This window comes from Chrysochloris asiatica, unplaced genomic scaffold (assembly GCF_000296735.1).
Source record: "Chrysochloris asiatica unplaced genomic scaffold, ChrAsi1.0 scaffold00207, whole genome shotgun sequence".
Classification (NCBI taxonomy): Eukaryota; Metazoa; Chordata; class Mammalia; order Afrosoricida; family Chrysochloridae; genus Chrysochloris; species Chrysochloris asiatica.
In genome coordinates this window covers 3474832-3488373 of record NW_006408725.1, presented here as the reverse complement: position 1 = coordinate 3488373, position 13542 = coordinate 3474832, and the positions used below count along the sequence as shown (strand labels likewise).

Sequence of the window (13542 nt, the reverse complement as noted above, 5' to 3'; positions counted from 1 at the left end):
GGAGACAGATGAGGCTGTGCGCTCCTATAAACATTTACAGCATGAGGAGCCCTAAGCAGGGTGGCTGGTGGTGAGTCTGAAGCGACTCCATGGCAGCATGTTTGTTTTGGCATTTTGGAATGCCCTACGTAGTGTTTTGGACATGTAAGTACTCAGAAATAACCTTTGGAAGAAAGACTAGATGATTGTTCTGTGGGTGTTGGTTCTCGCCTTTCTTCATCTTTTATACCTCATGGTGACAGCAAGCTTTATGATGGATGATAGATTTGATAAGTGCTTGAGAAGCCTCTGATTTGATAACAGCTGTGTAGGCTGAGAAGCCGCTATTCTTAGTTTCCATGTAGGGAAATGAGCTGAGATACCATGAACAGCAGAGGCTCTCTATGAAACCTGCTAAAGGGGAGAGCAAAGGAAACACAAACATTGATTTGCCACTGGGTTTTGCACTTTGCGTGGAACTGTGTTTCCATTTTTTAAAGGTTTTAAATTTATGTAATTAATGCATGGTTTGAAGGATTTTATAGGTGCTGTTTCCATTGCATTGCTTTTATAACTTGATGTAAGAGATTGGTTTGCCCGAGATTTGGATCAGTGACTTTTCTTTATTTCTCCGTCTAGTTTCTGAGGAGTATTCAGTCAGTAAGAGACCCAGCTTCTATTCCTCCTGAAGAGAAGGTAAGAGGATATATTGTAGATGTAACCAAGTCTTAATTGTGTAAGCATGAAACTCAAAACAACTTTCTTCTGTCTACTCCTTTCTTTACTGAGTTTTAATAGGTGCCCCATAGTAATTCTGGCCTTCACAGTTTCTGAGAATCATCTTATGACCCCAGCCAGGAACACTCAGGGGGCACATGACAGGTGGTTCTTACTCATTTTAGGATAAGTCTTTGTAGTTACCTTGCTGGAAGCTGTAATTCTGGGCGATGCAGCATCCCTAGTCCTTTACTGTGCTTTACCCAAGCCATTCATCTGCCTACCTGGCCAGTAGTTAGGGTTCCAAGGTGCATAGGAGAACAACAATTAACATGATGATGTTGCTAACGATTGTCTTTACCAGTAAATTCAAAAGCAGATGCTCCCTCTAAACCTTGTTATTTAAATCATTATAAATAACACTTGGAACCCTAAAAGCAATATTTAGTGTGCTTCACAGGCCACAGAAACTCAGAAAAATCTACAAAGTGTAGGCTACTACTACAAAGTATAGGCTTAAGGCTGGAAATAAATAAGATTTATCCAAATAAGTATTATGAGTATATACCAAGGGATCATGATCAGTATTCTGAAAAAAATCAGATGGAATAAACAGGAAATACCATTGGACATCTTAGGTATCAAGTATAAGTATTCTGTGAAACTTTAGATTCCATTATGTATGTATATATGAGGGGCTCCAAAAGTTCACGCAAAATTCCATTATCTTTTAATTACAGTTTTCTATTAACTTATTTAAGCCCCCTCATATGTATCTATTCTAGGACAAGCTGTAAATTAATTTTAGAAAATTCTGGGTTACAGTGAAAATGTTTTGAAAGCTAGAAATAGGTTTTTTTTATTTATTTCTCTTTCTACCCCTATTGGATACTTAAAAATCTCTGATAAATGTCATTCTTTAATAGTATAAGATCCTACAAATCAGTTAGCTCTTAGTTAGTCATAAATGTAAACACAGGAGAAAATGGGACATGACTTGTAAGGCAGATCCCCTAGTCTTAATGGTCCTCACTGCTTTTAGTCTCCAGACTTCACAGTTCTGCCAGAGTCCCATGGACATGCCCGGGATGCCTATGCCTTTGGAACACTGGTGGAAAGTTTGCTCACAATCTTAAGGGAACAGGGTGAGTCGGAGCTGTCCTACCCCTTCCCACAGGAGTAGGAAGCTCGTCTGTGTTCGGTTCTAAGTGGAAGGGAAAGGCCCTCAGTCTGTGGTCCTAGGAAGGAGTCTTGGTGGTCAGGTTGAGGGCCGACATTAGGAGCAGCAAGAAAATACCTTGGACCGAGGCTGTCAGTATCCGGCGTGAATATTTTTACTCATCAGTATTGGTATTCAGGGTGCAAAGCCTCTGCCTTGCTTATTGCACCTGCCAATAAGTAAATGCTGGTTTTGATTTAGACTATTATGTAATAGTCTGAAGGATAAAGATTAAAATTATTACTTAAATTCATTTCTAACTAAAGCTTCATATTTCTTTTTCTCTATTCTTTCAAAGACCTTTTGGGGTTTTTTCTTGCTATAATTTGCATTTTTTCTTTATTGCCCCTTAAAGCCCAGGCTTCTAAAGACATTCTTTTCCTCTTTCATGCTCATTGCCTGCTTTTACTCTGTTTCGTTCTCCTCCAACCTCTCACTCCAGCCCTTTCATTTTAACCATGAGGTTTCCTGGGGCACCTGCCACATGAGATTCCTCTCTCTGGCCGTTTTCTCACTTCGCTAACGCTATGTGCAGGCTAGAACTTCTAGCACAGTGTCTCCTGCCAGGATGTGCAGTATTCTGATCTCACAGGCATCACTGGGCTGTCGGGTCTAAATTGCCATGAAACCTTAAGACCCCAGGGCATCCCATTGTGTGTTATGAACACACCTTTCTCCTAGGCAGCTATAGAATTTATGCACCTGCCTTGGAGATTTGAGACAGTAGCCCCTCAGCTAGTTTGTGTATTTGGTGGTTCAGATGAGGGGCCTGCACACCTGCCACTTATTTCTCTCCTTTGGGCCCCTGAGCCAAGCCAGGAAATGAGAGGGTGGAGGGAGGCTCCCTGTCCCGGGAGGGCTTAGGCAAGTTGGGAGGACAACTGTCAACACCTGCCAAGGAGTTTGGCTGTTTACCAACAGCCAGGGCTTTGTTTGTTTGGGTTTTTACAGGTTGGTTTTTGCTCTCGTCAGCCTCCCGCTATAGAGGTCTGAAAAGAGGGAGAAGGCATTGGAAACTAACTGTAGCTCTGGATTTCAGTTTCAGCGGATGTTCTCTCCAGTTTTCAACAGACCTTGCACTCAACTTTGCTAAATCCCATCCCAAACTGTCGACCAGCGCTCTGCACCTTACTGTCCCATGACTTCTTCAGGTGAGGGGTCTGTGTCCCACACTGGCGGCTGCCCACTGCTGCTGGCTCCCCTCCCTATACGTTCTATCCCAGGCTAAGCTGTGGAGGACTAAGTGGTGCCCTCTCTCGTTGTCATTAGTCATTAGGAGAGATTGAATCAGGTCTCCAGGAAAAACGGAGGAAGTAAGAAGCCTCTCAGATTCCTGTCACACATAGGGCGTTTGGAAATCCCTAATTCTTGTGGTGGTTAGGTTTAGATACAGCGGGGTGCATTCAAGCTGCTGCTTCTGAGGAAGCAAAACTGTGTGCAGGGGCTTATAGCTCTGAATTCATTGAGGAAATTAATAACTGCCACTTCTCCTTTCTGTTGGCATTTACTTGTTGATGTGAGTTTGATTGTTAAAGTTGCTCCTGTTGGGGAAATGAGCTTATTTTTCTTCAGGCAGAAGATTGCTTTTCTTTAGTAACACAAATGAAAGAGCCAGGAATTCGCTTTTGAGGGAGGGGCACAGTGTAACTGTTAGCGCTTCCGCTGGATTCAGAGAGATTTTGAATCACTCTTCAAGGTTAGTTTTAATTCTGTGTCCATCATTTGTTATTTCCATGACTGTAGAACTCCCACACAGGTTAATTCCATATCCTTGACTTATATTAGCAAAGTCAACTGTATGTCAGTTTTGAAACAAAAAATCATGTCTTTGCAGTAGGAAAACCAGAGTTAAAGGGAAATGTGACATCCCTGAAGTGGGGGAAATTACCTCTATGATGGGACTGGGTAGATTATTATTAGACAAAGCAAAGGAGATAGTTTCAGTGATGTTACTGGAGTTACAGTTGTAATTTTGTAGAAATATTTTATTAACCTTGATACAAACTCTTTTACAGTAAATAGATTATCTCATTATGTGTAATAAGAATTTTTCACTAACAATTATATTTTAAATAGAGAGGGAAGAGAGGAAAACTAAATGCACCCCATTCCTGAAGTATCATGTGAAAAGGAAACGCAGCCTGGAAGACCAGAAGGGGCTGGGGCCAGCATGCCTTGCTGTGGCAGCAGAGCCGATCTGACTAGAGTTGTTAAGACATTTGTGCATAGTGTAAATGAGCTTTCTGTTGAGCTAGAGGGAAATAAGTGTAGACACCAGAGGCAGAGACTTGAGTGGTCAGCCGTACTTGTTGGGGCGCTTGCGTAAGGTGGTGCCGGTTGCATACTGAGCTGGCAGGGGGCAGCACTTCCATAGTGTGTGAGGTGAGTAGAGCCTGTCACATTCACCCCTGCCTCCCTGAAAAAAAGGCTATAATAGCTTAAAACTGGAAAACAAATGAGAAATTTAAATATCCCTCATTCCCCCAACCTTTGATACTTTTTACTTTGCACAAGGAGACTTAGGAATCAGTTCTTCTATAATGGTAACCATGCTGTTTCCTCCAGGATATTCTATTTATTATAATAAAAAGTTGTTAGAGCCCTGAAACATACTTGAGTATGTGTTTTAAAGTTGTTGTATAACCTTAACAGATTCCTTTTGATATATTAAATTTGAAGGAGCTTCAAAAACTTCAAGGAAGAGTTCCATTATCTTTAAGTTTCATTTGTCCATGAGCTTTTTGAAACCTCCTCCTATTAAAGGACTTAACGATTTGTTCAAGGAAGCCCTGGTACTGCTGTGGGTAAAGTGCTTGACTCCCAACAGAGATTGGTGCTTCAAACCCACCAGCTGCTCCAAGGGAGAAACATGAGTCAGTTTGCTTCCATAAAGATGTACAGCCTTGGAAATCCTCTGGGGCAGCTCTCCTCTGCCCTATAGTGTCAGTAGAGTCCCCTCTGAGTTAAAGTAGATTCTTTTAAATGGCACAGGAGAATGTTGAAATTTACTATGAAAATGACTATGCTGTCACCTGTGGTTATGGTTTTAGTACTTCACATGCCTTCTCTAATCTGCTGCTGTCTTGCCTTTTTTTTTTTTTTTTGACATTTAGAAATGATTTTCTAGAAATTGTGAATTTCTTGAAAAGTTTAACATTGAAAAGTGAAGAGGAAAAAACTGAATTTTTCAAGTAAGTTTAGAAAATTAAACCTTGAATTTAGTTGCTTGAATTAAGTCTATTCAATCAAGTACAGTATTCTCGAGAAGGTGAATCAGACTTTTGATTTCATAGGCTTATTGACCATTTCCTGTATGTGAGGCTTTCTGATAGCCCTAAGGTAGGTTTCCCCGGAGACAGGAGCAGATGCACAGACTCTCAGTCACTGAACAGGGGATTGTACACAGCAGAGGCCATCCTCAGCACGGGGCAGGAGGTGGCAGAGGAAAGGGAGCTCTAGGCAGAGGGACGACATGAATGGGGGCAAAATGTTAAACTGTTTATGAGGGGTACAAAAAGCAGCCCAGCTGCAAATTCTGAGACAAATAGGTGAGAGCTGCGGCTTGAGAGGTGGGCAGAGCCAGATCTTCAGCATCTTGTGTATGGTGGTGAGGACTTCCTGACCTGTCAGCAGGGGCCTCGGGTGTTGAAGTCATTGAAGGGGAAGGACAGCTGTGGAATGATTGGATTCTCCCTTTAGAGATCACTCTGCTGTCTGGAGGGGTTGGATTTGGATTGGTTAGTATGCTGGTAATCCAGGCAGTAAATGTGAGGCCTCCGTGTTGGTGGTAGAAATGAAACTGAAACCACTGACACAAGGTAAAACAGGCAGGTCTTGTAATTATCATGAAATGAATTCAAGAGCATTGGAATGGAAGAGCTGGTGTGCAGGAATAATGATGAATTCTGTGTTGGAAGTGGCTATGGGGCTTCAGATAGAGATCGGTTGGGCATTTGGCCAAATTGAGTCTGAAGCTCAGAAAGTCTTAAGTCGCAGAGCTACGGGTGAATGTTAGAATGTCCTTAGCCTTAGGTGGTGACATTTTTCCGCGAGAAAGTGAGTGGCATGAAAGGGACAGCGAGTCGGCCCAAGTTGAAGCATGGGCACGAGTGGGGAGGGAGGGTGCATGATGAGTGGGACAGAGTAACTTTGCCTTAGCAATAGTACTTACTTTCTGCAGAGTGAGTCAGACTGCAGCACATAAAGAATGGAAGAGTATAAAATGGTATTGGGGAACCATCTGACCTACAACTTCACAAGAGGGAGAGAAAATCAGCATCAGCATCAGCTCAAGGCTGATTCCTAGGAGGCAGAGGTCAGACATGCCTCCTTCCCCCAATGTTTTTACCAATTCTGACACCAGTGGGAGTGTGTCCCTCCCACGGCACTCTCAACTTCTCTGCTGGGCACAGTAATCCATGGCCGTGGTCAAAAGAACTCAGACCATACAGTTACAGGGTTTATTAGGGAAGTTGTTAAGTGCCATCGAGTCAATTTCAACCCATAGCGACCCTGTATAGGGTTTCCAAGGAACAGCTGGTGAGCTTGAAGCTCCAACCTTGCAGTTCAAGTGACTTTGCAGTCTGACGCATTAGCCCACAGCGCCACACAATTCAGGAATAGATATGACTTAAGAATACAATTATTTGATCAGGATAGCTTCTTAACTGCGCTCCCAGGCAGGCCTCTATCTGGCTGTTGATCTGTCAGTTCCATAGCACCTTTGCCTCTGCTGTGCTTAATCAAATGTTTGGACAAAGTTCTTTCAGCTCTGCTAATTATTGCCACCTTTGTCCACGAGCCTCAGTCTGAAGGTGCTCAGAAAGTACCTCTGTGGGTCAGCAAACCTGGCTCCCTGGTTAAGTGCCCAAAGGTGCTTGCTCAGCTTTCTTGCTCCATAGACCTGGAAGCCACCAGTCGCCTGGTTATGCTACTTAACCAGTGGTCTCAAGGCTTGAGGAGGTTCTGCCAGAGATCTTGGGTCCAATTTAAGCTTTTGGCTCTTCTGTCCATAATTTTACCTTTCCCTCCTCTGGGATGGCTCATTTTAAGCCTAGGAGGCTGGTAAAATACTGACTACGACTCACATTAGGGCTCCGAATGTGTTGTTTGTATGGACCCCATCACCACAAGGATGCCATGTACCTATTTGCTAGCAAACTATCCAATCCCCTTGTTGGCCTGCAAATACCTCACATTTGAATTGTCCTTCCCAGTCACTTGCTGGGAGTTGGACTATGGCTAGAGGGGCCATACTAAGCAATTCACAATAGTGCAGAGAGAAAGGAAGGTAGAAAAGTAGAAAGGTATAACTTCCTCCTGCAAAATTTGAAGGAGAGAACGTGTGATTACTACAGGAGAAAATGCAGTCAAGGAAGGACTGCTTTTCAAGAATGTAAGTGATTGAGCATATGACAGAGTAAGGGAAAAGAGCTAGTGAGAAGCAGATGGAGCAGTTGATGCTGTCACATTGGGGGGCCCATTAGGGTCCTGGAAGAGAAAGGCATGTGGGGCCGTGGCTCGTTGAGAAGCTGTCAAATCCTTGGTAACTGAGAAGTCAGACAGAATGAATACAGATGTAGACCTGGAGGGGAGAGCACAGGTGATGTGACCTATTTAATACCTGTTATCTATGTAGTTCTTAGCAAGTATGACATCCTTCTCCAGCGAGGGTCAGAGGAAAACCCAAATGGCAGCATCAATGGGCTCGTGCGTGGGAACAATAGTGAGGTTGGCCAAAGGACCGGGGCAATGTTTCATTCTGTTGTGCATAGGTTCGCTGAGTCGGTAACGACTCGATGGCACCTAACAATAATGAGTTCTTAAAGTACTGTTATTTATATATATTACATACTATGGGCTTCAAAAACTAATGGAAAATTCCATTGTCTTCCATTCCATTTGTCCCTTAAGTTTGTGAAGCTCCCTTGTTTCTGTGTATGTGTGTGTATATAGTAACACACACACATATACCTACACCTCCCTCTTATGACAGTTTGCATTTGTGACAGGTGGGAAAAATCTGACCATTTTGTTCATTAACGATGTATACCTGGTAGTAATGAACACCGACATGCAAATTGAGAGTAACACTGGTTGCAGTGGTTAAAGATGTGTCAGCTTGCTTGGATTTGCAAGTTATGTAATGATGTCATCTTCCATTTTGTGATCTGATGGCCATTCTGCATTTTCACATAAGGCCAATTTCCACATAATGACACGATCTTTGAAACTAATGTCAGTGAGGAGAGTGGGTGTGTGTCTATGTGATAATATATACACATATATTTAATGAGGTAACAAAAGCTTATTCATTCGATTGTGGAAAATGTCTAATACCCTACATGTTATATATTTGAGAAAGTAACTTATTGATGAGAAAGTCTCTTAAAGAGATAAAAAGGACATTTGCCAGGAATAAAGGGTGATTTGTGTTGAAAATATTTTCTACCTTGGAATTGGGTTGTTGAAAGGGGCCTCAATAATTTCATGGGGAAAAAAATCGAATGACAGATAAAAGGGATTTTTCCATGAACTTTTTGAAGGCCTTTGTATGTGTGTGTTGAGTAAGCTGGCCTTGCCTCAGACCTTCTGCATTTTTTTCTTGAATAACTGGGAAATGACAGGATCTGCTCACCCTTCCAAGCTACATTTGAAAATGTATCACTTTGATGGAAATGGAGTGGACAAGTGTCCAAGTGAGCTGTCTGAATGTCTCAAGCCATTTCTCAGCTTTCCTCCTGCCCTCAGGTTCTTGCTGGACCGAGTCAGCTGCTTATCAGAGGAACTAATAGCATCACGGTTGGTGCCTCTTCTGCTTAATCAGTTGGTGTTTGCAGAACCAGTAGCTGTTAAAAGTTTTCTTCCTCATCTGCTTGGACCCAAAAAAGGTAAAATATTTTTCAAGCAAGTATTTTTGGAATTAAGGAGTTTGTCAATTATTAACCTGTGTTCAAGCAGAGAGAGATTATTACTTCATGGGGTAGTTGGTAATGTCTTATTCTAAAAATGGAGAAAAATTGTTGGCTCTTGAGATGTTAACTTTGACTTAAACCTGGTATCAAAGGTGAGGGTGGTGCGCCTTCTTGGAGAATCAGATTTATGTAGTAAGCAGTTATTTTTAGAAAATCTGCATTGTGGACTAGCATATGGTATGCATATATTGCCACACAACTGCTGCCTCTGCAATTAATCATTTAGGCCTGTATATGGCCCAGCTTCCCAGTAGCAATCAGCTGATTTTTCTAGTTCCGGTGGAAAGATTGAAAAGAAGACTGTTTCATTTTCAGGCTTCTGGGTTTTTTCTAAGGGCTTCTAAGGGCTCGGGTAGCGTAGTGGTTACGAATTGGGCTGTGAATCTCAAACAGTCAGCAGTTTGAAACTCCCAGCTGTTCGCGGAAGAAAGATGAGGCTTTCTGCTCCCATAAAGATTTACAGCCTCGGAAACCCTGTACAGGGTCGCTATGAGTCGGAACCGACTCCATGGCACATAACAGCAACAAGGTTTTTTCTAACTGAAATGATTATTACTTTGAAACATATAACTAACTGTACAGCACTTGGTGGTAACACATCAGGTTAGCGAATGTAGCATTCATTCATATATTACTGTACAATTTTTAGTTAGGCACATGCCACTTTCAGAAATTTTCTTAAAACGATCCCAATCCAGCCAAGCAGTGTTGCAGGTAAGTTTTATAATATAGAATGTCCTTGTATCACTCCTGTGATGCCATTTCCTCTAACGATGATTATTGCGCTTGCTCTCTAGCCCCCTCATCCTTCCACTCTGTAGATCATACATAGAGGTATGCCTTTGAATCACCTAGGGGAGATTTAAAATATTTGCCCACTGATTCACCACTGACTTGGACAGAGCCTGGCCATGGATGTTTATTTTTTAAAAGGTCCCCAAGTGATAACCAGTGGTAGTGGATTATTAACTAGTGGATTACGAGCTGAGCTGCTAACCCCAAGACCAGCAGTTTAAATCCACCAGCTGCTTCACTGGAGAAAGATATGGCTCTCTGCTCCCATAAAGATTTACAGTCTCAGAAACTCTGTACAGGGTCACTGTGAGTTGAAACCAACTTCACCACACATCACCACAACTGGTACCAAAACCTGTACTAGGGTCCCCTTGTGGCATTTAATACTTCCTGGTTTTGCAAAGAAATTATGCAGTAAAATGTCATTAATCTAGTATGAAATTCCTTATAATCAAACATGTTATGAAAGTTATTGATTCAGGATTCTATTTAAAATACAAGCTTCATATTACATTAAGTTTGATAGGTAGTATTTTGAGCACATTATTTCTGTAATTCTGTAAGGTAGTGTTCTAATAGATTTTTTAGCCTTGAGTTAATAAGAATGTAGGATGCTTAATAGTGTGTAAATTTCTGGGCTGAGTTATTAAAACTTTTGCGAGATGTTCCTTTCACTAAAAAAAATTTTTTTTTTCCCCCATGGGTAATCTGCGCCTGTTTCCCTGGTTAGATGACGTGCAGGGAGAAACCTCTTGCTTGCTGTCATTGGCCCTGTTCCAGTCCCGGGTGATCCCTGTGCTTCTGCAGCTGTTTGAGGTTCATGAGGAACATGTACGGCTGGTGCTGCTGTCTCACATTGAGGCGTATGTGGAGTACTTCACTCAGGAGCAGCTGAGGAAAGTCATCTTGCCACAGGTCAGTGACAGGGCCCTCCACAAAAGTGGGCTGGGGCGGAGAGTGCGCTGCTGATCTGGGGGCTGAAATTCTAACTGAGCTTCCATTCTATTTGCACAGGCAAATCAATTATTTCTATTTTGTCTTAATGTGGGAGAAACTATAATTCTGTTTGCCAATCTTTGGAGCAAAAATTATTTGTGGAATGCTTTGTGAACATCGTATAAGAGTGGCACAAACGAAATAGAATTGAGGGTGTGAGATTACTCATACCATTGGTTCTTGTCCTATTTATCAGCCACTGAAATAACAACAAAACCAACCCTGGGCCATCAAGTTGATGCTGACTCATAGTGACCCTATGGGATAGAGCCCAACTCTTTAGGATTTCTAAGGCTGGATACATCACAATGGATCAGACTGCCACATCTTTCTCCCATGGAGCAGCTGGTGGATTTGACCCACTGCAACACTAGGGCTCCTTTATCAGTCACCAGCAAGCCTTTTTAATTTGCTTACTCAGGGTTTTCACTTTTAAATGACAACCATGTGGGATGTGGGAAATGTTTTTCAAATACTTTTATTTAGAAATATTTAGAAATATTTGTAAAAGACCTGGTTTTATGCCTAGTTTTATTACCTAAGTATTGGGGTTGTAGAAGTATGTATTGGGGTTGTAGAAGTATGTAACAATCTTATGTTGTCAACAGCTGACTGCCATCTCATAGGGATTAAGAATGGGTGCTTCCTGTTGTCTAACAAACCATCTAAAACTTAGTGCCTTAAAACAACCTTTTTATTTTAACCATCACAGTCCTCCGGTGGGTTGCGGCTCAGCTTAGGTTCCTTTGCACTGCCTGTCAGCTGAGGCAGAAAGCTAAGAAAATGAAGGTCATTTGAGCGTGTGTGCATTGTGATGCTGCTCACTGCTTTGTTTACAGAGGAAGAGAGCAATACGCAATGTGGTTGTCTCTACTTAGAACTTGATTGATCCCTTCTAGGTATTACTGGGCCTGCGGGACACCAGTGATTCCATTGTGGCGATTACTCTCCATAGCCTGGCAGTGCTGGTGTCTCTACTTGGACCCGAAGTAGTTGTGGGAGGAGAAAGAACCAAGATCTTTAAACGTACTGCTCCAAGTTTTACTAAAACTGCTGACCTTTCCCCAGAAGGTAAGAACGACTAAAAAAATTCTAGTCAGTCAAATGATAAGTATAAGGAGAAAGTAAGTAATTTCTGTCTCCTGCCTCTTTCAAGAAGGTAACCAATTGTAATAGTTTGAGAATTCTAAAGGGGATTCAAAAAGTTCATGGAAAGATTCCATTATCTTTTCATTCTGTCTTACTGTGAACCCTTTGAAGCCCCTGCTCTGTAGGTTTTTTTTTTGAACGTTAAGAAAATCTTAACACACATTTTCCCCCATGTAGCAGCATAGTCACATCAGTACGTATACAGCTCACTTTTTTTCCCTTTCAATGTGAATTGAGTCAAGGTTTACAGAGTACTGCATCAGTCTTATATTCAACAAATTGTACGTTTCCTTTCTGTTCAATGACTGCAGTCCTTGCACTGTAATACCACACTTAAACCCACTTCCTCCCTGTAAATTTTTGCTTCTATTTCTCCTTCTTTCCCAACCCTTTCTGAATTATTTTCTAAGACAAATGCTTGGCTGAAAATTATCTAGCTCATGTTTTTTGATAGCTGCCTACTATTTCATTAAATATAATTCGTTGGTTGATTTCCCTATTGATGGGTACTGGTATTTCTTGGTTTTTAACCACTGTGAACAATACTGCAATAAATAACACATTTCTAGATTACTGGTGTGGCACTGTAGCTTAAACACTGGATTGGTAACCACAAGGTTGGGTGTTCAAACTTACCAGCCACTCTTCAGAAACACTGCACAGGGTTGCTATGAATCAGAATCGACTCAAATGTACTTAAGTATATTCTGTTTTTGTTAAGTTTTAATAATCAGTCCTGCCCACCTGGTGGCACAGTGGTTAAAATGCCCAGCTAACCAAAAGATTGTCAGTTCAATTCACCAGTTGCTCAACAAGACAAAGGCAATCTGCTATGGGATAACTCTGTCCTCTAGGATCACTCAGTTGGAATCAATGGCAGCAGTGGGTTTGGTTATTGGTAATCGGCTCTAAAGTCAATTATAGCATCACCCACCTCACTGCTGCTGTATTCTACTATAGAATCTTGAATAGGACTAGGATCGCTAATAAAGCTCCAAACCTCTAATTTAGTTCTCAGTGGTATTGTGTTAACCTGTCTGGTAGTTCTTGTTTCCATGATATTTTTTCTTTAAAGTAACACTGTTTTCGAGAAGTTCTGGAACAACTTCAATTTTACCTTGTTGCTAATGAAACAAATATTAATGTAGCTTTAAGGAGTTTGAAAAGGCTCTCGCCTCAACTTCTGTCACGAAACCAATTCTGTTAGCAGATTACACCACACAGTAAATGAGCCATTAAATATACCAGGCCTGTTTTTGCAGGGAAGAGGATAAGCCCCATTGTATGCTTACCTAGGAACTAGTATAGATTTCTGGTTTCAATAGGCTATGATCAGCCTATAATTTAACTTAATAGATATTATCTAATTTACAGTTAATGTACAATAATTAAGGCTTAGGGCAACTTTGCATGTTAAAGTGACAGAATCTTCCATGCAGATTTGTTTTACTGGGTGGAATTTTCTAGTTGCAGACATTTACTTGCATTACCCTATTACCTTAATAAAAAACAAAAGAAGAGTCCATGTACTACAGCAGCAGTGGCAGACTTTTTTAAAGGGTTTTCTGAAAAGACATAAGATCTCATAGGCATATACCAACTTCCCCAAAGAGACTGGTGAGCCCTGTTTGTACCCCACATGCCAGTCTTTCCAGACACACAGCCTCTTCTTCAGGATGTGGAGTGCTGCCAGGGAGGTCCTCTCACTAACCA

General features: G+C 41.6%; 1 protein-coding gene across 2 annotated transcripts in view; it reads left to right on the top strand.

The window, feature by feature from the left end:
- The window catches only part of SCYL3 (SCY1-like 3 (S. cerevisiae)), a 32471-nt gene that overhangs the window by 16180 nt on the left and 2749 nt on the right, over positions 1-13542 (top strand). For both annotated transcript variants that reach the window (XM_006872634.1, XM_006872633.1), the window contains exons 4-10: positions 619-675; positions 1739-1841; positions 2955-3066; positions 5029-5106; positions 8666-8805; positions 10415-10599; positions 11580-11751. In XM_006872634.1, coding sequence (XP_006872696.1) covers positions 619-675; positions 1739-1841; positions 2955-3066; positions 5029-5106; positions 8666-8805; positions 10415-10599; positions 11580-11751 — 847 coding nt within the window. The remainder of the gene's footprint in view (positions 1-618; positions 676-1738; positions 1842-2954; positions 3067-5028; positions 5107-8665; positions 8806-10414; positions 10600-11579; positions 11752-13542) is intronic.